Here is a 21,949-nt window from a genome sequence, read left to right on the forward strand (position 1 = left end):
ATGTTATAAAATGTATGCATCAAAATTGTTCCTAAACTGATCTCTACTTCAGGAAAGCTTTGAAAGCAGAAACAGTTCACTTTTTTCTTGTTTCTTAAGGAGCTTCTGACATGGATGAGTGGACTATGATCTGGTACTGTTCTCATTGAGTCTTGGTTATGTTTTCTTTATTTCATCTCTGCAGTGAGCATCTGGAGGGGTTGGGATGGGAGGAAACAGTACCCAGCTGACTGAGTTTGTTCTCAGAGGAATAACAGATCGTCCAGAGCTGCAAGTCCCCCTGTTCCTGGTGTTCTTCCTCATCTATGTCACCACCATGGTGGGCAACCTTGGCTTAATCTTTCTCATCTGGAAGGACCCCCATCTTCACACACCCATGTACCTTTTCCTTGGAAATTTAGCCTTTGCTGATGCCTGCACTTCATCCTCTGTGACACCAAAGATGCTTATGAAATTTTTAAATAGGAATGACATGATATCCATGGGTGAGTGTTTTGCCCAATATTATTTTTTTTGTTTCAGTGCAACCACAGAAATTTTCCTTCTGGTAGCGATGGCCTATGACCGGTATGTAGCCATATGTAACCCTCTGCTCTATCTAGTGGTGATGTCCAAAAGACTCTGCACTGTGCTAATCAGTATGTCATATATCATTGGTTTTCTAAACCCTATAGTTCATGTGGGATTATTATTCAGATTAACATTTTGTAGGTCTAACGTTATTGATCATTTCTACTGTGAAATTTTGCCACTCTATACAATTTCCTGCACAGATCCAACTCTTAATGCATTGGTAATTTTTATTTTTGCTTCTTCCATACAAATCAGTACCTCTGTGACCATTGTAGTCTCTTATGCTCGAGTCCTATTTGCTGTTCTGTACATGAAGTCTGAGAAGGGCAGAAGAAAAGCTTTCTTCACCTGCAGTTCCCACTTGTTCTCTGTCTCTTTGTTCTATGGTACTCTCCTCTTCATGTATGTAAGTCATGGGTCTGCCCCAGGTGAAAACCAGGATAAAATGTATTCTCTGTTCTATACAGTTGTGATTCCTCTGCTAAACCCCTTTATTTACAGCTTAAGAAACAAGGAAGTTTTGTGTGCATTGAGAAAAGTCATCAAATAATAAATAATTACTAAATATTTTAAGACTTTTCCCATCCCTTTCCTCTTTGTTGAATTCCATTGTAATATTTGATTTTGTGTTTTGCATATAATTGAAATTTTACATATTGTTAAACAAAAATGCAAATTTAGACTGTGAATTGCTCTCTTAGTAATATGGCCATAAAATAATTAACAAGGACTTAAAAATCTAATCAGAATTTTTCATTGCTTTGAAATTCATACTCACTGTGAAATCTACTTCATTGGTTTCATCATTAAATTATTAAGCTTTTGGTTTTAAGATCCATATTACTAATTTTTCAGTTTTTAAACCAAAAAAGCAATCTTAGGCTGCATAAATTATTTTCTTGAAACCTATTTTCTATCCTAATAATTTCTTGAAGAAAGTTTATTTAAATAATTTGGAGTCATATTACCAGTATACAGATAAAGATTATTTATGCAACATTTGACAAGGGATATTATCTAAAAACTTAAAGTAAAGATTTGTGGAGATTTAAAAGTAATCTGACTATTTATGTTACCTTTATCAAAAATTCTCAAATTTGTAGGATAAAAATTCAAAAGAACTTTTATGGAGCATAAAAAGAAAAATTTAAATTCTTATAAAATGTCCTTCTTTTAAATATTATTTTATTTTTGCCTGTGTGTATGTTTTGTTTTTAACACATTTCTTTGGCCCTGAACCAAAGATCTTACTACATCTACTAGTCAAGGTCTCCAAATGAATCTCATTGAGAGTAAGGTAAACAGATACGCTGTGCTTCTTTTCTTGAGACTCATGAAATCAACAGAGTTGATAAGAAATATTTTTGCCACGACTTTATAATTTCTCAGGGAGTTGAAAAAATCTGAGAAAAAGTTGAACTGTATCAGCTTTAGAAACCACAATGCAGAGTATTTGAGAACATGGTTGTACTATTTACTCAACCTTCTGAAGGGATAAGGAATAAAACTGTTGAATGTGAAATGGTCCTATAGGCTCTGATGTTGGACACTTAGTTTCTAGTTTGGCACTGTTCGGGAAGATTGTGAAACTTTTATGAGGTTCAACCCAGCTGGATGATAGTGATTTCTTGTAAGCAGGACTTGAGTCCTAATAGCTCCACTCCACTTGTTATCTGCTCTCTGAGAATGTATGCAATGTGCTGCACTGATTCAAGTTTCTGCCACACTGACCTCCTTGCCCCAGGGACCATAATTTCCAGGAAATTTAAGCCCCAATATATATTTTCTCTTTTTTTGACAAGAAGCTCAGTCAGAATATTGGTATCATCCAGTGTTGTTTCTTTCATTATCTGATCTTGTGTTTCTTAGGCCTTTGGAATTTGTTTGCAGCAGAAATATGGAATAGTTTAAAACTCTGGGCAAGATAAGTCCTCAAGTGCTATAAGCAGAGAATAATGGACTATTCTAATGGGAATTTGCAATCTCAGGAGGTAGAGAAAATATACTAAACTATTAAGCCTATTTCATGATGTTCCAGAGGTGAGTAAGGATGACCTAGAGGTCTTTTAGAGAAAAAAGTATGGTGACATCTCTAAACACCAGATTGAGACTAAGTTATAAAGTAATGGTGTAATATGTTCTATAATAGAAAGTGTAAGTTAAGACAACATTCACATCTTGTTGTGGTTATTTATAATTGGTTTCATTCAACTAAAATCTCAGTATCTCATTGTGATATTTATGTCTGATATCTCTTGAGGGTTAGGTGCATATTCTCTGACTGAACCCATACCTAGCAGTACTCTGTGGAATATGTGCTGGGAGCCTTATATCATATTGGATGGTGTACACTGCCTGGTTGGTGATCCAGTGTCTGAGAGATCCCAGGGACCAGGTTGGTTGAGACTGCTGGTCCTCTTACAGGGTTTCCTTTCTCCTAAGCTTCTTCCAGCTTTTCCTCAATTCAACCACAGGGGTCACCAGCTTCTGTCCATTGGTTGGATGTAAATATCATCATCATCTGTCTCTTTCAGCTGTTTGCTGGGTCTTTTGGATTGCAGTCATGATAGGGCCCTTTTTGTGAGCACTCCATAACCTCAGTAATACTGTCGGGCCTTGGGACCTCCCTTTGACCGGGATTCTACCTTGGGCCTGTGGCTGGACCTTCTTTTCCTCAGGCCCTTCTCCAGTTTTGTCCCTGCATTTCTTTTGTACAGGAATAATTATGGGTCAGAGATTTTGACTGTGGAATGACAAGCCCATCCGTCACTTGATGCCCTATCTTTTTGCTGGAGGTGGGCTCTATACATTTCCTCTCCCCATTATAGGATCCTCCCTTTGAGTCTTGAGAGTATCTCTCCTCTCTTGTCTCTGGTACATTCTGGAATATCCCCCTACCTCATGTTTCCATTCCTTCTTCTGGCCCCCAGGGTTTCAGTCCTTTTCTCCCACCTGATACCTGATCATGTTCTACCTCTTCCCCTCCCTGTTCCCTTTCCCGCTCAGGACACTTCCTCCCTCCATTCTGCTGTTTTTGCTTTCTTCTCCCTCCCAAGTGAGATTGAGACATTATCCCATGGGCCCTTTGGCCTGTTCACCTTTTTGAGTTCTGTGGACTGTCCTGGGTATTCTGTACTTTTGGGGGGACTAATATCCAGTTATTAGTGAGTACATACCATTTAGGATGATATTTTCTAGTTTCATTCATTTCCTGCAAAACTCAGGATGTCCTTGTTCTTAATAGCTGGGTAGTATACCGTTGTGTAAACGAACCACATTTTCTGTGTTAATTCTACAAAGAATCAACAAAACCAAAAGCTGGTTTTTGAGTAAATGAAGAAGATAGATAAACCTTTAAAGGGCACAGAGACAGTATCCAAATTAGCAAAATTAGAAATGAAAAGGGAGACATAACAACAGAAACTGATGAAATTAAAAAAAAAGCCATCAGATGCCATTACAAAAGCCTGTACTCAACAAACTGGAAAATGTAGATGAAATGGATGGTTTTCTAGATAGATACCACATACCAAATTTAAATCAAGAGCAGGTAAACTTTCTTTCTTTTTTTTTTTCTTTTCTTTTTTTCGGAGCTGGGGACCGAACCCAGGGCCTTGTGCTTGCTAGGCAAGCACTCTACCACTGAGCTAAATGCCCAACCCCACAGGTAAACTTTCTTTTTTTTTTAATTTAGAGAATACTTTATTAGTTTTTGTAATCAAACCCACGTATATAAGACCTTACATATTTAATACAGTGTGTTACCCCTGTACAAATGGAAAAAACTTAAGTTCAACATTTCTAGACCAATATGGCTGTTAATTTCTGTACAGTGCCAACTCAACACAGTAAACGGGGATACTTTTTTCGAAAGTTGACAGCACAGGTAAAGTTTCAAAAAATTCAAATTATATATCTGTATATATATATTTATATTTATATAAAAAGACCAATAATAGCAGTGTGTTATGCATCAACAGCAGCAACAGCTTTTCCAGGTTCTGCAGTCATCTGAACAAAACTGTAGAGACATCCAGCAAACTCCATTAAAAAAAAAAGTAAAAAAACAAAACCCGAGAAAACAGCACAGTTCTGTTACTCTTGTGGTACCTGGCACCATTTTTTTTAAAATTAGCTTCTCAATCATCATCTGGAAAGAAAACATTCTGAGCAACATCATTAAAAACAGCTCTGATAAAGCACGGTCACTACTACGTATCATAAAGCAGGTACAAGCTATTTTACATCCACAGAGGTATGATACAGTACTGTCCTACATCTATAATACTAGAGGATACAATTTAAAAGGCATTATTTGAGACTTGATTCTACTTTTCCAGCAGAGGGCCCAAAGGATGGTGTGACACAGCTTTGTAAAGAAACATACTCTAGACAGGATTTCCTTTCACTAGTGGCACACTTCTAAGGATTCATTCTCTCCATGAATGTCAGCTAAAACCGTTATTAAAAAAAATGAAATATCCCTAGAACAAAACCGTATAACCACCGGATTCACATGAAGATGACCTAGTGGAGACAAGCTGGACCTCACCTTACCAACAAGCTATCAAATCTGTTATGTTTAAACAGTGAGACCTCCAAGGAAGGAGATGCCAAGTAGTGCTTCAAAGCTTCGGACCACAATCAAACACAGCATCCTTTTCAACAGAAGTAGAAACTCATCTGAATATGCTCATGGATGCTGACATCAACATTTAATCATCTCCTCACTCATCCAGGAAGAGGGGGAGATCAGTTACTACTGTACTTTATTGTGTTCAACCAAATCACCATGTTACAAAAATAGCAAGCTGCCATAATAAAAAATAAGGCTCCTCTATCCAGCACCAGATAGCATCATTTTACTTTCAAGCCTAGAAATTGCACACTTGTATATAAACCAATCGAAGATGAGGATTGAGAGTTCATCTTGGTGGATTTTTCCTTTGATGAATATGAAGTGTCCTTCCTTATCCTTTTTGATGACTTTTAATTGAAAATTGATTTTATTTGATATTAGAATGGCTACTCCAGCTTGCTTCTTCTGACCATTTGCTTGGAAAGTTGTTTTCCAGCCTTTCACTCTGAGGTAGTGTCTGTCTTTGTCTCTGAGGTGTGTTTCCTGTAGGCAGCAGAATGCAGGGTCCTTGTTGCGTATCCAGTTTGTTAATCTATGTCTTTTTATTGGGGAGTTGAGGCCATTGATATTGAGAGATATTAAGGAATAGTGATTATTGCTTCCCGTTATATTCATATTTGGATGTGAGGTTATGTTTGTGTGCTTTCATTCTCTTTGTTTTGTTGCCAAGACGATTAGTTTCTTGCTTCTTCTAGGGTATAGCTTGCCTCCTTATGTTGGGCTTTACCCTTTATTATCCTTTGTAGTGCTGGATTTGTAGAAAGATATTGTGTAAATTTGGTTTTGTCATGGAATATCTTGGTTTCTCCATCTATGTTAATTGAGAGTTTTGCAGGATACAGTAACCTGGGCTGGCATTTGTGTTCTCTTAGGGTCTGTATGACATCTGTCCAGGATCTTCTGGCCTTCATAGTTTCTGGCGAAAAGTCTGGTGTGATTCTGATAGTTCTGCCTTTATATGTTACTTGACCTTTTTCCCTTACTGCTTTTAATATTCTTTCTTTATTTTGTGCGTTTGGTGTTTTGACTATTATGTGACGGGAGGTGTTTCTTTTCTGGTCCAATCTATTTGGAGTTCTGTAGGCTTCTTGTATGCCTATGGGTATCTCTTTTTTTAGGTTAGGGAAGTTTTCTTCTATGATTTTGTTGAAGATATTTACTGGTCCTTTGAGCTGGGAGTCTTCACTCTCTTCTATACCTATTATCCTTAGGTTTGATCTTCTCATTGAGTCCTGGATTTCCTGTATGTTTTGGACCAGTAGCTTTTTCTGCTTTACATTATCTTTGACAGTTGAGTCAATGATTTCTATGGAATCTTCTGCTCCCGAGATTCTCTCTTCCATCTCTTGTATTCTGTTGGTGAAGCTTGTATCTACAGCTCCTTGTCTTTTCTTTTGATTTTCTATGTCCAGGGTTGTTTCCATGTGTTCTTTCTTGATTGCTTCTATTTCCATTTTTAATTCCTTCAACTGTTTGATTGTGTTTTCCTGGAATTCTTTCAGGGATTTTTGCGATTCCTCTCTGTAGGCTTCTACTTGTTCTCTAAGGGAGTTCTTTATGTCTTTCTTGAAGTCCTCCAGCATCATGATCAAATATGATTTTGAAACTAGATCCTGCTTTTCTGGTGTGTTTGGATATTCCGTGTTTGCTTTGGTGGGAGAATTGGGCTCCGATGATGTCATGTAGTCTTGGTTTCTGTTGTTTGGGTTCCTGCACTTGCCTCTCGCCATCAGATTATCTCTAGTGTTACTTTGTTCTGCTATTTCTGACCGTGGCTAGACTGTCCTATAAGCCTGTGTGTCAGGAGTGCTGTAGACCTGTTTTCCTGTTTTCTTTCAGCCAGTTATGGGGACAGAGTGTTCTGCTTTCGGGCGTGTAGTTTTTCCTCTCTACAGGTCTTCAGCTGTTCCTGTGGGCCTGTGTCTTGAGTTCACCAGGCAGGTTTCTTGCAGGGGAAAAGTTGGTCCTACCTGCGGTTCCAAGGCTCAAGTTTGCTCGTGGGGTACTGCCTAAGTCCTCTCTGTGGCGGCAGCAACTGGGAAGATCTGCGCCGCTCTTTCCGGGACCCTCCGTGCACCAGGGTTCCAGATGACGTTTGGTGTTTTCCTCTGGCGTCTGGATGTGCACAGAGTGCAGTCTCTTCTGGTTTCCCAGGCGTGTCTGCCTCTCTGAAGGTTTAGCTCTCCCTCCCACGGGATTTGGGTGCAGAGAACTGTTTATCTGGTCTGTTTCCTTCAGGGTCCGGCGGTGTCTCTGGCAGGGGTCCTGCCGCTCCTGGGCCCTCCCCCACGGGAACCCAGAGGCCTTATACAGTTGCCTCTTGGGCCAGGGATGTGGGCAGGGGTGGGCAGTGTTGGTGGTCTCCTCCGCTCTGCAGCCTCAGGAGTGCCCACCTGATCAGGCGGTGAGGTCTCTCTCCCACGGGGTTTGGGAGCAGAGAGCTGCTGTGGGCCGGGATCCGAGGGTGTGACAGGTAAACTTTCTAAACAGGCCCACATCTCAAAAGGAAATAGAAGTCATTAACTCCCCCTGCCCCCAAACAAAACAAAACAAAACAAAACAAACAGGGCCAGATGGCTTTAGTGCAGAATTCTACCATACCTTCAAAGAAGACTTAACGCCAATATTCCTCAAACTATTTCATAAAATAGAAACAGAAGGAATGCTATCTAATTCATTCTCTGAAGCCACAGTTACTCTGATACCTAAACCACACAAGGATGCAACAAAAAGAGAACTTCAGACCAATTTTGCTTACGAATATCAATGCAAAAATAGTCAATAAAATTCTTGCAAACTGGATCCAAGAACACATCAAAAGCCACATGATCAAGTAGGGCTCATCCCAGGGATGCAAGGTTGCTTCAATATATGAAAATACATTAATGCAATCCAATGTATAAACAAACTCAAAAAAAATCACATGATCATCTCCTTAGATGCTGAAAAATACAACAGGTCTTTATGCTAAAATGATTGGGGAGATCAAGAATTCAAGGCTCATACTTAAGTATAATAAAAACAATTTACTATAAACTAACAGTAAATATCAAATTAAATGGAGAGATACTTGAAGCAATTCCAATAAAATAGGGGACAAGACAAGGATGCCCACTCTCCCCATATCTATCTAATATAGTATTCAAAGTTCTAGCTAGAACAATAAGACAGCAAAAAGAGATCAAGGGGATACAAATTGGCAAAGAAGAGGTAAAAGTATCAGTATTTGCAGATGAGATGATAGTATACATAAGAAAACCCAAGATTCTACCATAGAACTACAGCTGATAAACAACTTCAGCAAAGTGGTTGGATATAAAATTAACTCAAACAAATCAATAGCCTTTCTTTATACAAATGATAAACCAGCTGAGAAAGAAATTAGAGAAACAACTTCCTTTACAATACTCACAAATAATATAAAATATCTTGGGGTAACTCAAACCCAATAAGTGAAAAATCTCTATGGCAAATAACTTCAAATCTCTCAAGAAAGAAATTCTCAGAAAATGGAGAAATCTCCCATGCTCATGGATTGACAGAATTATTATAGTAAAAGTGGTCATCCTACCCAAGGCAATGCACAGATTCAACACAATTGCCATCAAAATCCCAGCACAATTCTTCCAAGATACAGAAAGATCAATTCTCAAATTCATCTGGAAATGCAAAAAACCCAGAATAGTGAAAAAGATTTCTTAACAAAAAAAAGGCTGGGGGAATCACCAACCCTCACTTCCAACAATAGTTATAAAAACTGCATGGTACTGGTACAGAGAGACACATTGATCAATGGAATAGAATTGAAGACCCAGAAATAAAAGCGCACATTTACAGACACTTGATCTTTGACAAAGAAACCAAAAAATACAATGGAAAAAAGAAAGCATCTTCAATAAATGGTGCTTATCTAACTGGTAGTCTTTATGTGGGAAAATGAAAATAGATCTATGTATGTCACTCTGTACAAAGCTCAAGTCCAAGTGAATCAGGGACCTCAACATAAAGCCAGATACACTGAATATAATAGAAGTGAAAGTGGGAAAGAGCTTTGAGCTCATCAGTATAGGGTGAAATTTCCTAAACAGAACTCCGATGGCTCAAGCTGTAAGATCACGAATTGATAAATGGGTCCTTATGAAACTGGAAAGCTTCTGCAAGGCAAAGGACACTGTCAATAGGACAAATCAGCAACCTATAGGCTGGGAAAAACTCGTCACTAACCTCACATCTGATAGAGGGCTAATATCCAAAATATATAACGAATTCAAGGAGCTAACCACTAAAAAAAAAACCAAACAGCCCATTCAAAAAATGGGATATAGAGCTAAACAGAGAATTCACAACAGAGGAATCTCGAAATGGCTGAGAAGCACTTAAAAAATATTCAAAGTCATTAGTAATGCAAATCAAAAGGACCATGAGATTCCACCTTACACCAATCAGAATGGTTAAGATCAAAATCTCAGGTGACAACAACATGTTGACAAGGATGTGGTGAAAGAGGAACACTCCTCCATTGCTGGTGGAATTGCAAACCTGTAAAACCACTCTAGAAATAAATCTTGAAAATTGGAAATTTTGAAGATCCAGCTATACTACTCTTGGGCATATACCCAAAAGATGCCGCACAATGCTACAGGGGCATGTGTTCCACTAGACAGAAGAATGGATACAGAAAATGTGGTTCATTTACACAATGGAATACGACTCAGCTATTAAGAATGAGGACGCCGTGAGATTTGCAGGCAAATGGATTGAACTAGAAAATGTCATCCTGAGTGAGGTAACTCAGACCCAAAAGGACATGCATGGTAATCACTAATAAGTGATATTAGCCAAAAAAGTAAAAGAGTACAGACTACTCAAAATACAGTCCACAGAATGCAAAAATTTCAACAAGCTGAAGGGCCTAGGCAAGGATGACTTGGTTCTACTTGGGAAGTAAAAGAAATCAACCACAGGTGGGAAAGATGGAGGGACAGGGGAAGGAAAGAGGATAAAGGTCAGGGGAGAAGGGAACATGATCTGGTATTGGGTATGGGGAAAAGGACTGAAGCTCTGAGGACCAGCAGAAAGAATGGAAACAGGGAACATTAAGAGGAAGGAGGTTGGGAGGATGATTTAGAATGTACCAGAGACCTGAGAGTTCCTCAAGACTCAAAGGGGTGGAGACATAGATGAAACGCCCTATAGTGGGGAGAGGGAACTTATTGAACCCACCTCCAGCAGAAAGACAGGATATCAAGTGAGGGATGGACTTGGTATTTCACAGTCAAACTCTGACCCACTGTTCTTCCTGTCTGAAAGAAATGCAGGGATGGAAATGGAGAAGAACCTGAGGAAAAGAAGGCCCAGCGACAGGACCAAAATGTGTTCTAGCTCAAGGGGAGGCCCCAAGACCTGACACCATTACTGAGGCTATGGGGCACTCACAAAAAGGGACCTTTCATAACTGCCCTCTGAAAGACCCAACAAGCAGCTGAAAGAGTCAGATGCAGATATGTGTACTTGTTCAATGAACAGAAGTTGCTGACTCGGCTGGTTGCATTTGGGAAAAGCTTGAGGAAGCTGAGTAGGAGAGCAATCCTGTAGGAGGACCAGCAGTCTCAATTAACCTGGACCCCTGAGATCTCTCAGACATTGCATCACCAACCAGGCAGCATACACCAGCTGAGATGAGGCCTCCAATACGCATACAGCAGAGGACTCCCGGTTCTGGGTTCAGTCAGAGAAGATGCACCTAACCCTCAGAGAGTGGAGGCCCCAGGAAGTTTAGAGGTCTGGTGAGGTGTGTGGGGTGGGCATATCCTTGTGGAGATAGGGGGGTGGTGGTTTGTGATGTGGAACACTCAGGGGTTAGAATAGGAGAAGAATAAAATCTAGAGTGTATAAATAAATAAATAAATAAATAAATAAATAAATAAATAAATAAATAAAAGAGGTGACCATCCACACAGGGAGACCAGGGGTAGAAGGCTTTTGTTTAAAAGGGAAATGGTCGCCATGGGGTCATAGGTTTAAACTTGTGGTTTTGGCTAGTCTTGCTCTTGGAAATGTTATGCAGCCTCTGGGAGTTGCAGACTTTGTTGGATAAAGTCAATCACTGGGGACAGGCATTTGAGTCTTTAGTCTTGCTTTACCTTCTCTTGTTGTTGTATTTCCTGACTGTGGATGCCCTGTGCCTGCTGGAGCACTCCTGTTGCTGTGAACTGTCATGAAGAACTGTCTCAGTGTGGAACTATGTGTGAACCTCGAACTGTCTTTTCTCTTAACTTGATGGACTATTTCCTTTACAGCCACAGAAATGTGACCAAGATACTCTTCACGGTAAAAGAGACTCTAAAGAAAGAAATGTCTCAAGTGCTAACTTATGAAAGGTAATTTGTGAGACTGACAAGATTATATAGTCTTAAAGTGGTCAGATGGGGGACAGTAGCTAGGAAGGAAATGTCTGTGGCTCAATATTGCATGTTTGATGGACTCATTTGTGAAATGTTACACTACGATTGTGATTAAAAATGAAAACGGTATTTTCAAAATGTACTACTGCTGCTTGAGTTTTTCCGTTTTTTAACTCTATCTAAAAGACTTTCTGGTCTACAGATCAGGTTAAAGGTGATATAAATGTTGCTTCATGTACACAGTTAAAATAAATTTCCAGTGAACAGCACACATCCTTCCCCCCTCAATTCATATGGGCAAGTTCATTTAGAAGAAATAAAACAACTACCAATACAATTCAAGTCACCATTGCGTGTCTTTATCATCTGACAGCAATGACAAGAGCTTCCCTTTCATTTGACTCTTTGGGAAAATCTAGTAGAAACATATTAGTTACTTTACTTTGAAAAAGAGGAATGAAAAGAGGAATATTTATTTGGTCAACATCTTAGCAGTGGAACATCAAAGCCTGTATGTTGCAAACAGGATGGAATTGGCTCCAGAGATAACAAGTGACCTACCGTATCGGTGTACTAAGAAGATGTCCACCCCAATGTCCACTGCAGCATCTTTCCTAATGCCTAATGCCTAATGTATTAAAGTATTCTACATGCCCACTGATGGGTGGATTGGCAAATTAAATGAGATGAGCCTACAAAGAGATAAATATATAAATTTTTGATATAAATCTAAATATACAAATAAATATACTATTCAAAAGATGTAAATCATGTCATTAAAAATGGATGAATCAGGAAGATATGCCAAATGAAATTACCCAGACCCAGAGGGCACAGGACTACTTAGCCTCTCTTAAATGCAGAATCTAATACACTGAGACACATGGAAGTGTGGATATATAGTAATCAGAGGCGTGAATGTTGATGGATTGAGGAAATGGTTATTGCAGGAAGAAGGTTTCAGGGCATAAGAAGACATTCTGTGATGTCTTCATTATATTGTAATGATGGTTGATTATGAGTACTGCACGCATATATCAAAGCATCATTTTATAGCCATAAATAGATGCTACCATAATATTCCAAATTTAGGTGGAATTTAAGCTAACTTAAGTTTAAGGTAACTCTTAATAAAGTGTTATAATTTTTCCAAATACATGAGGGTCATGAAAATTTTGTGATATTTTTATGTAGATATAGATACGTGATCATATACACCCATATACATATAATGTTTGATGTTTTTGGCCTGTATGAAAAAACTACATGCATTACTTGTGATATATGTAATGTGTCACAATATACTCATAGTCTCATAGTAAAAATGTAAGACAGCATCCTTCACAATGTAAATATGTTTGGTTGCAATGTTTTTCAACTTTAAGATTAGACGTATTCCTAGAACTTTTTTAAGACTATATTTGAATACCATATTTTCCTTTTTTCTCTCCTCCCTTCAAACACTCCCACATACTCCTATCTATTTGCCTTCAAATTCATTGCATCTTTTTTCTTTTCAAAATTACTATTGCACATATACATATATAATAGTATATGTTATATTATAATACAATATGATATATACTATACAATTGCATATAATATACTATATATATATATAGTATACTGACATAAATATATTATCAGGACTGACCATTTGGTACTGGATAACCAACTAGTGTGTTCTTTCCTGGGGAAGATCACTTTTCCTGCTGTCATCCTTCCTCAGTTTTTTGTAGCTCTTTGTGGAGGGCTGAGGTCTCATGAGCTTTTCTCTATTAAATTTGGCATGTTCATTAATGCCATTCTTACATAGCTCACAATTTGTTGACAACGTTTCTGAAACTTTATGGACATTGTTTCTGAATTTCCTAGGAGACACAACCTTATGGCATATCCCCTAATCTTCTGATTCTTACAATCAATGTTTGTCCTTTTTCCTCCAATGTCCCTTGAGACTTTGGTGCAGAAATATTTTCACAAAACTTTTCTAACTAAAAAAATAAAATCATGAATCTTCAACTTAAGAGATTAGAAAATATGTGTCTTATTTTGTTAATAACGTAGATGCACATTCACATCATTTTGTTTTTAACAATATATACTAATACTGTATATATAAATGGAAAGGCATGAATGGGTAGTAGGGGAAAGATGACTTCATGAAAGTGCTATCAATATTCGCTAGTAATTGATAAAGCTGAAGCAATCTGTTCTCTTTAAGTTTGTTTATACTTTCATTGCCTCAAACATTTTTTGATATTTGACTATAGTATGCCACATTAAATTTGTTGTTTTACAAATTGAAAGTGGATTTATATTGGTACTATCATAGGGCTTAATGAAATTTATTCTCAATGAAAGAATTGTGTAAAATAATCTATTCTACCATTGATTGAACCTGAATTATCAAATGCTAGCTTAAAATAAAAATACAAAAGAAATATTTGATCATTTTAAAAAGCATAATTAATACTCATACTATTATATATTAATAAAACATATTTATATATTAAAATGTTATTATTAATCAAGGCTTAATAAAGGTGGAAAGTCAATTCCATCTAAGATATCTAAATAATGCCACTGGAGTGAATACTTTTATATATAAAATGACCTTTAATATTTTGGTTTTAGAAAGCCTGTGAGCCTATGTAAAACCAGTTGCAATAGGTTTGTTAGTAATAATTAGCTGAATAATAAACAATGCCCTGCAGATTGGCTCCATCCTATAGGGAATTTTTGGTAGCATTAAGGGAGTTTTAGCATTGCATTTAAAAATAGGATTGAAGATGGTAAGAAATAAATATTCCCTATAAACCACTTTGCTAAAGAATATTGACAAGAGAAGGACCATTGTTTTGGACACTCTTGTTGCTGAAAGTTGAGTATCTTCATGAAGATTTAAGTTTCATAGCATCCATGCTTGCGGAGATTTTCATAAGAATTCAGTGAGGAAATAAGATTTTCAACCACTTCTTTATCAAAAGTTTGTCATAATATGTCAATAACTGCATGGGAATGGCATTGTATAAATATCTTTTTAGGGGAATTATCTAACAAGTGGAGCAAGGCAGTCCTGAAAAGGTAAATGAAGTGTTCTGTTATTTCGTTCTAATCCTTGTCATTCACAGTTATGTGTTTATTCACCAAAAGATTTGAGCTTGATCATGTGATTTTTGTGAATTCATACGGTTAACTTGTATGCTGTGATTCCTATTAAGTAAAATGTCTCTTTCTGACTTTCACTTTGAGAATGTTCATAATCAAGATGAATTGTTGGTTCCTGGTATCACAGGGCTGTGTGGCTTCTGATGGCATCTATGCCTACTTACTCACCTAGTTAATGAATTCCTTGGGGATCCTGGAAATATGAAGAGAGGAAGAGTTCCCCACGACAACAATATCTGTGTCATGTTAAATGTTTGGCAGATATAAAACAAATGTTATATTTATGTTTTTGATATAAGACAGTGGAACGTTTAATACTTTTTCCAGAGTTTCCTCACTTCTCTGCTAATATTTGAGCATCCAGTAAAACTCCAAGCAAATCTCCTATTCCTAGAAAAGATGGAGAACAAATTTCATGGAGTAGTTTTTCTATTAGGTTCAAATGAAGAGGCATGTAATACCCTTTGCATATTTCTATATATTTCAATTCTACATATTTTATTACCTCAAGATGATTCCTTGCCTATTCTTTTAAAAACGAGTTCTCATTTATATACTTTTTACAAAAATAAAGCAGATGATTTGAGAAAATAATTTATTAATATCATAGATATGGACAAGGAACAGTTACCTATTATATACAGAATTATATACTAAGATTTGAAAAATTAAACATGTGTGTTGCTAGGCAACCCATTGGGCAGTCTTTGTCTTAAGACTGCATGGTCATTCCTATTCACTGCATGATTGGATAATGAAACTTTGTATTGCCAAGTGATCAGCTCCAATTTTAGGTCATCAATATAGTGTAAAAGTACATAAACCACCGCTAGCCCAGATTATGCACATTTATTATTACAGAAATATAGTTGATCCTTAATTGTATGCTGTCCCTGCTGTATCATAATAGGACCTTGCACCACTGCCCTGGCTGTTTACACTCATTGGTACACATGGCTTGGTGAACTTTTCTGCCTTGCATGTTATGTCTGTGGGCATTATATATTAGTTATACCTAAGAGAGTTTTACTTCATTGATTCTTTATATAAATATAGTTTTATAATAATGGAGACATTGGCCATTCCTTCCCTGGTCGTGTGCTCCATGATATTCAACAGCACCTTTAATTTCAAATTTCCCTCAAAAAACTGTGGCATTGTTAAACTTTCTTTAGAACTATGTACAACCGAAATACTAAAAAACTATTCTTAATTCACTGGACAGTTTTCCACATTGGCATGTTGAAATTATTTAATCCCACAAAGAATTGAATTAATGTTTTTTTACATGCTTTTCTGTTGAAGGAACATGAAAAGGTTTATTAAAAATTGTGTTTGCTCTTATGTATGTACAATCAGGTAACATATTTGAAAAGAATAGAAAGAGCAGAAATACTTAAAGTTGCCATCTTATTACCTGACCTGTTTATGATTTAGAATGAAAGATATGCTAATATAACTAATACCTAAAGTACAGTCCATTTTCTTCCCATATAAGAATATTTGAAAGACATATCTGTTCTGAAACAGGATGATGTCTTTTGAGAAGGTGAAGGAAAGCATCAGAGGAGGAGAGAGAACTGGAGAGTGTCAGCATGTTCCAAATCCAGGGTAAATGGGAATTAAAATGTCATTATGTAAAGCAATACTTTATACAGTGAGACTTTTTCAGCTTGGGCTTGTTTTAAAAATATTTTAGTATATAGTCTATTTTCCCGTTTGCCATTATAAATTTTATATACAAATATAAATTATTAATGTGTTTAAGTTAAACATAATCTAAATATATATTAAATTACAAGGTCAGGTGAACTGATGTCTATGATCTCAGTTACTTCTCAGATAATTGCATGTTATAAAATGTATGCATCAAAATTGTTCCTAAAATGATCCCTACTTCAGGAAAGCTTTGAAAGCAGAAACAGCTCGCTTTGTTCTTGTTTCTTATGGATAACCTGACATGGATGAGTGGACTTTGAACTGGTGCTGTTCTCACTGAGTCTTGGTTATGTTTTCTTTGTCTCATCTCAGCAGTGAGCATCTGGAGGGGTTGGGATGGGAGGAAACAGCACCCTGCTGACTGAGTTTGTTCTCAGAGGAATAACAGATCGTCCAGAGCTGCAAGTCCCCCTGTTCCTGGTGTTCTTCCTCATCTATGTCACCACCATGGTGGGCAACCTTGGCTTAATCTTTCTCATCTGGAAGGACCCCCATCTTCACACACCCATGTACCTTTTCCTTGGAAATTTAGCCTTTGCTGATGCCTGCAGTTCATCCTCGGTGACACCAAAGATGCTTATGAAATTTTTAAATAGGAATGATGTGATATCCATGGGTGAGTGTTTTGCCCAGTTTTATTTTTTTTGTTTCAGTGGAACCACAGAATGCTTCCTCCTGGTAGCGATGGCCTATGACCGGTATGTAGCCATATGTAACCCTCTGCTCTATCTAGTGTTGATGTCCAAAAGACTCTGCACTGTGCTAATCAGTATGTCATATATCATTGGTTTTCTAAACCCTATAGTTCATGTGGGATTATTATTCAGATTAACGTTCTGTAGATCTAATATTATTGACCATTTCTACTGTGAAATCATGCCACTCTACGTAATTTCTTGCACAGATCCATCTCTTAATGAATTGGTGGCTTTTATTTTTGCTTCTTCCATACAAATCAGTACCTCTGTGACCATTGTAGTCTCTTATGCCCGTGTCCTATTTGCTGTCCTGAACATGAAGTCTGAGAAGGGCAGAAGAAAAGCTTTCTTCACCTGCAGTGCCCACCTGCTCTCTGTCTCTTTGTTCTATGGTACTCTCCTCTTCATGTATGTGAGTCATGGGTCTGTGGCAGGTGAAAACAAGGATAAAATGTATTCTCTGTTCTACACAGTTGTGATTCCTCTGCTAAACCCCTTTATTTACAGCTTAAGAAACAAGGAAGTTTTGTGTGCATTGAGAAAAGTCATCAGATAATAAATAATTACTAAATATTTTAAGACTTTTTCCATCCCTTTCCTCTTTGTTGAATTCCATTGTAATATTTGATTTTGTGTTTTGCATATAATTGAAATTTTACATATTGTTAAACAAAAATGCAAATTTAGACTGTGAATTGCTCTCTTAGTAATATGGCCATAAAATAATTAACAAGGACTTAAAAGTTAACTGGAATTTTTCATTGCTTTGAAATTCATACTCACTGTGAATCTAGTTCATTATTTTCATCATTAATTTATTAAGCTTTTGGTTTTAAGATCCATATTACAACTTTTTCAGTTTTTAAATCAAAAAAGCAATCTTAGGCTGCATAAATGATTTTCTTGAAACCTATTTTCCATCCCAATAATTTCTTGAAGAAAGTTTATTTAAATAATTTGGAGTCGTATTACCAGTATATAGATAAAGACTAATTATGCAACATTTGACAAGGTATATCACCTAAGAACTTAAAGATTTCTTGAGATTTAAAAATAATCTGAAAGAATATTTATGTTACCTTTATCAAAAATTCTCAAATTTGTGGAATCATAAATCAAAAGAACTTTTATGTAGCATAAAAAGAAAATTTTGAATTCTTATAAAATGGCTGTCATTTTAATTTTTTTATTTCCGCATGTGTGTATGTTTTGTTTTTAACACATTTTTTTGGCCCTGAACCAAAGATCTTGCTACATCTACTAGTCAAGGTCTCCAAATGAATCTCATTGAGAGTAAGGTAAACAGATACGCTGTGCTTCTTTTCTTGAGACTCATGAAATCAACAGGGTTGATAAGAAATATTTTTGCCACGACTTTATAATTTCTCAGGGAGTTGAAAAAATCTGAGAAAAAGTTGAACTGTATCAGCTTTAGAAACCACAATGCAGAGTATTTGAGAACATGGTTGTACTATTTACTCAACCTTCTGAAGGGATAAGGAATAAAACTGTTGTAGTGAATGTGAAATGGTCCCATAGGCACTGATGTTGGACACTTAGTTCCTAGTTTGGCACTGTTTGGGAAGAGTGTGAAACTATTATGAGGTTCAACCCAGCTGGATGATAGTGATTTCTTTAAGCAGGACTTGAGTCCTAATAGCTCCACTCCACTTGTTATCTGCTCTCTGAGAATGTATGCAATGTGCTGCACTGATTCAAGTTTCTGCCACACTGACCTCCTTGCCCCAGGGACCATATTCCCTAGGAAATTTTAGCCCCAATATATATTTTCTCTTTTTCTGACAAGCAGCTCAGTCAGAATGTTGGTATCATCCAGTGTTGTTTCTTTCATTATCTGACTTGTGTTTCTTAGGCCTTTGGAATTTGTTTGCAGCAGAAATACAAAATAGTTTAAAACTCTGGGCAAGATAAGCCCTCAAGTGCTATAAGCAGAGAATAATGGACTATTCTAATGGGAGTTTGCAATCTCAGGAGGTAGAGAAAATATATTAAACTATTAAGCCTATTTCATGATGTTCCAGAGGTGAGTAAGGATGACTTAGAGGTCTTTCAGAGAAAAAATGGTGACAACTCTAAACACCGGATTGAGACTAAGTTATTAATTAATGGTGTAATATGTTCTGTAGTAGAAAATGTAAGTTAAGACAAAATTCACATAATGTTGTTGTTATTTCTAATTGATCTCACTCAACTTAAAAATCTCAGTATCTCATTGTGATATTTATGTCTGATATCTCTTGAGGGTTAGGTGCATATTCTCTGACTGAACCCATACCTAGCAGTACCATGTGGAATATGTGCTGGGAGCCTTATATCATATCAGATGGTGTATGATGCCTGGTTGGTGATCCAGTGTCTGAGAGATCCCAGGGACCAGGTTGGTTGAGACTGCTGGTCCTCTTACAGGGTTTCCTTTCTCCTAAGCTTCTTCCAGCTTTTTCTCAATTCATCCACAGGGGTCAGCAGCTTCTGTCTATTGGTTGGATGTAAATATCATCATCATCATCTGTCTCTTTCAGCTGTTTGCTGGGTCTTTTGGAGTGCAGTCATGATAGGGCCCTTTTTGTGAGCACTCCATAACCTCAGTAATACTGTCAGGCCTTGGGACCTCCCTTTGACCTGGAACCTACCTTGGGCCTGTGACTGGACCTTCTTTTCCTCAGGCCCTTCTCCAGTTTTGTCCCTGCATTTCTTTTGTACAGGAATAATTATGGGTCAGAGATTTTGACTATGGGATGACAAGCCCATCCGTCACTTAATGCCCTACCTTTTTGCTGGAGGTGGGCTCTATACATTTCCTCTCCCCATTATAGGATCCTCCCTTTGAATCTTGAGAGTATCTCTCCTCTCTTGTCTCTGGTACATTCTGGAACACCCCCCTACCTCATATTTCCATTCCTTCTTCTGGCCCCCAGGGTTTCAGTCCTTTTCTCCCACCTGATACCTGATCATGTTCCTCCTCTTCCCCTCCCTGTCCCTTTTTCACTCAGGACACTTCCTCCCTTCATTCTACTGTTTTTGCTTTCTTCTCCCTCCCAAGTGAGATTGAGACATTATCCCATGGGCCCTTTGGCCTGTTAAGCTTTTTGAGTTCTGTGGACTGTATCCTGGGTATTCTGTACTTTTTGGGGGGACTAATATCCACTTATTAGTGAGTACATACCATGCAGGATGATATTTTCTAGTTTCATTCATTTCCTGCAAAACTCAGGATGTCCTTGTTCTTAATAGCTGGGTAGTATACCGTTGTATAAACGAATCACATTTTCTGTGTTAATTCTACAAAGAATCAACAAAACCAAAAACTGTTTTTTGGAGTAAATGAAGAAGATAGATAAACCCTTAAAGGACACAGAGACAGTATCTGAATTAACAAAATTAGAAATGAAAAGGGAGACATAACAACAGAAATTGATGAAATTAATAAAAAGCCATCAGATGCCATTACAAAAGCCTGTACTCAACAAAACTGGATAATATAGATGAATGGATGGTTTTCTAGAGAGATACCACATACCAAATTTAAATCAAGAGCAGGTAAACTTTTAAACAGGCCCACATATCATATGGAAATAGAAGTCATTAACCCCCCCGCCCCCAAACAAAAGAAAACAAAACAAAACAAAACAGGGCCAGATGGCTTTAGTGCAAAATTTTACCAGACCTTCAAACAAGACTTAAGGCCAATATTCCTCAAACTATTTCATAAAATAGAAACAGAAGGAATGCTATCTAATTCATTCTCTGAAGCCACAGTTACTCTGATACCTAAACCACACAAGGATGCAACAAAAAGAGAACTTCAGACCAATTTCGCTTACGAATATCAATGCAAAAATAGTCAATAAAATTCTTGCAAACTGGATCCAAGAACACATCAAAAGCAACACAATCAAGTAGGGCTCATCCCAGGGATGCAAAGTTGGTTCAATATATGAAAATACATTAATGCAATCCAATGTATAAACAAACTCAAAAAAGAATCACATGATCATCTCCTTAGATGCTGAAAAATACAACAGGTCTTTATGCTAAAATGATTGGGGAGATCAAGAATTCAAGGCTCATACTTAAGTATAATAAAAACAATTTACTATAAACTAACAGTCAATATCAAATTAAATGGAGAGTTACTTGAAGCAATTCCATTAAAATAGGGGACAAGACAAGGATGCCCACTCTCCCCATATCTATCTAATATAGTATTCAAAGTTCTAGCTAGAAAAATAAGACAGCAAAAAGAGATCAAGGGGATAGAAATTGGCAAAGAAGAGGTAAAAGTATCAGTATTTGCAGATGAGATGATAATATACATAAGCAACCCCCAAGATTCTACCATAGAACTACAGCTGATAAACAACTTCAGCAAAGTCGTTGGATATAAAATTAACTCAAACAAATCAATAGCCTTTCTTTATACAAATGATAAACCAGCTGAGAAAGAAATTAGAGAAACAACTTCCTTTACAATGCTCACAAATAATATAATATATCTTGGGTAGCTCAAACCAAATAAGTGAAAAATCTGTATGACAAATAACTTCAAATTCTCAGAAAATGGAGAAATCTCCCATGCTCATGGATTGGCAGAATTATTATAGTAAAAGTGGTCATCCTACCAAAGTCAATGCACAGATTCAACACAATTGCCATCAAAATCCCAGCACAATTCTTCAAAGATACAGAAAGATCAATTCTCAAATTCATCTGGAAATGGAAAAAAC

The 21,949-nt window shown here is 37.1% G+C and overlaps 2 protein-coding genes across 2 annotated transcripts; both read left to right on the forward strand.

The window, feature by feature from the left end:
- Positions 1 to 205: 205 nt before the first annotated feature.
- On the forward strand, positions 206 to 1,123 carry Or5ac23 (olfactory receptor family 5 subfamily AC member 23). Its single transcript, NM_001001101.1, has one exon. It carries the CDS (start codon positions 206 to 208, stop codon positions 1,121 to 1,123), a length of 918 nt encoding a protein of 305 aa, NP_001001101.1.
- A 15,719-nt stretch (positions 1,124 to 16,842) lies between these two features.
- On the forward strand, positions 16,843 to 17,760 carry Or5ac23b (olfactory receptor family 5 subfamily AC member 23B). The gene has a single exon (NM_001001102.1). It carries the CDS (start codon positions 16,843 to 16,845, stop codon positions 17,758 to 17,760), a length of 918 nt encoding a protein of 305 aa, NP_001001102.1.
- The last annotated feature ends 4,189 nt before the right edge of the window (positions 17,761 to 21,949 follow it).

The sequence above is a fragment of the Rattus norvegicus genome, chromosome 11, assembly GCF_036323735.1.
Source record: "Rattus norvegicus strain BN/NHsdMcwi chromosome 11, GRCr8, whole genome shotgun sequence".
NCBI lineage: Eukaryota > Metazoa > Chordata > Mammalia > Rodentia > Muridae > Rattus > Rattus norvegicus.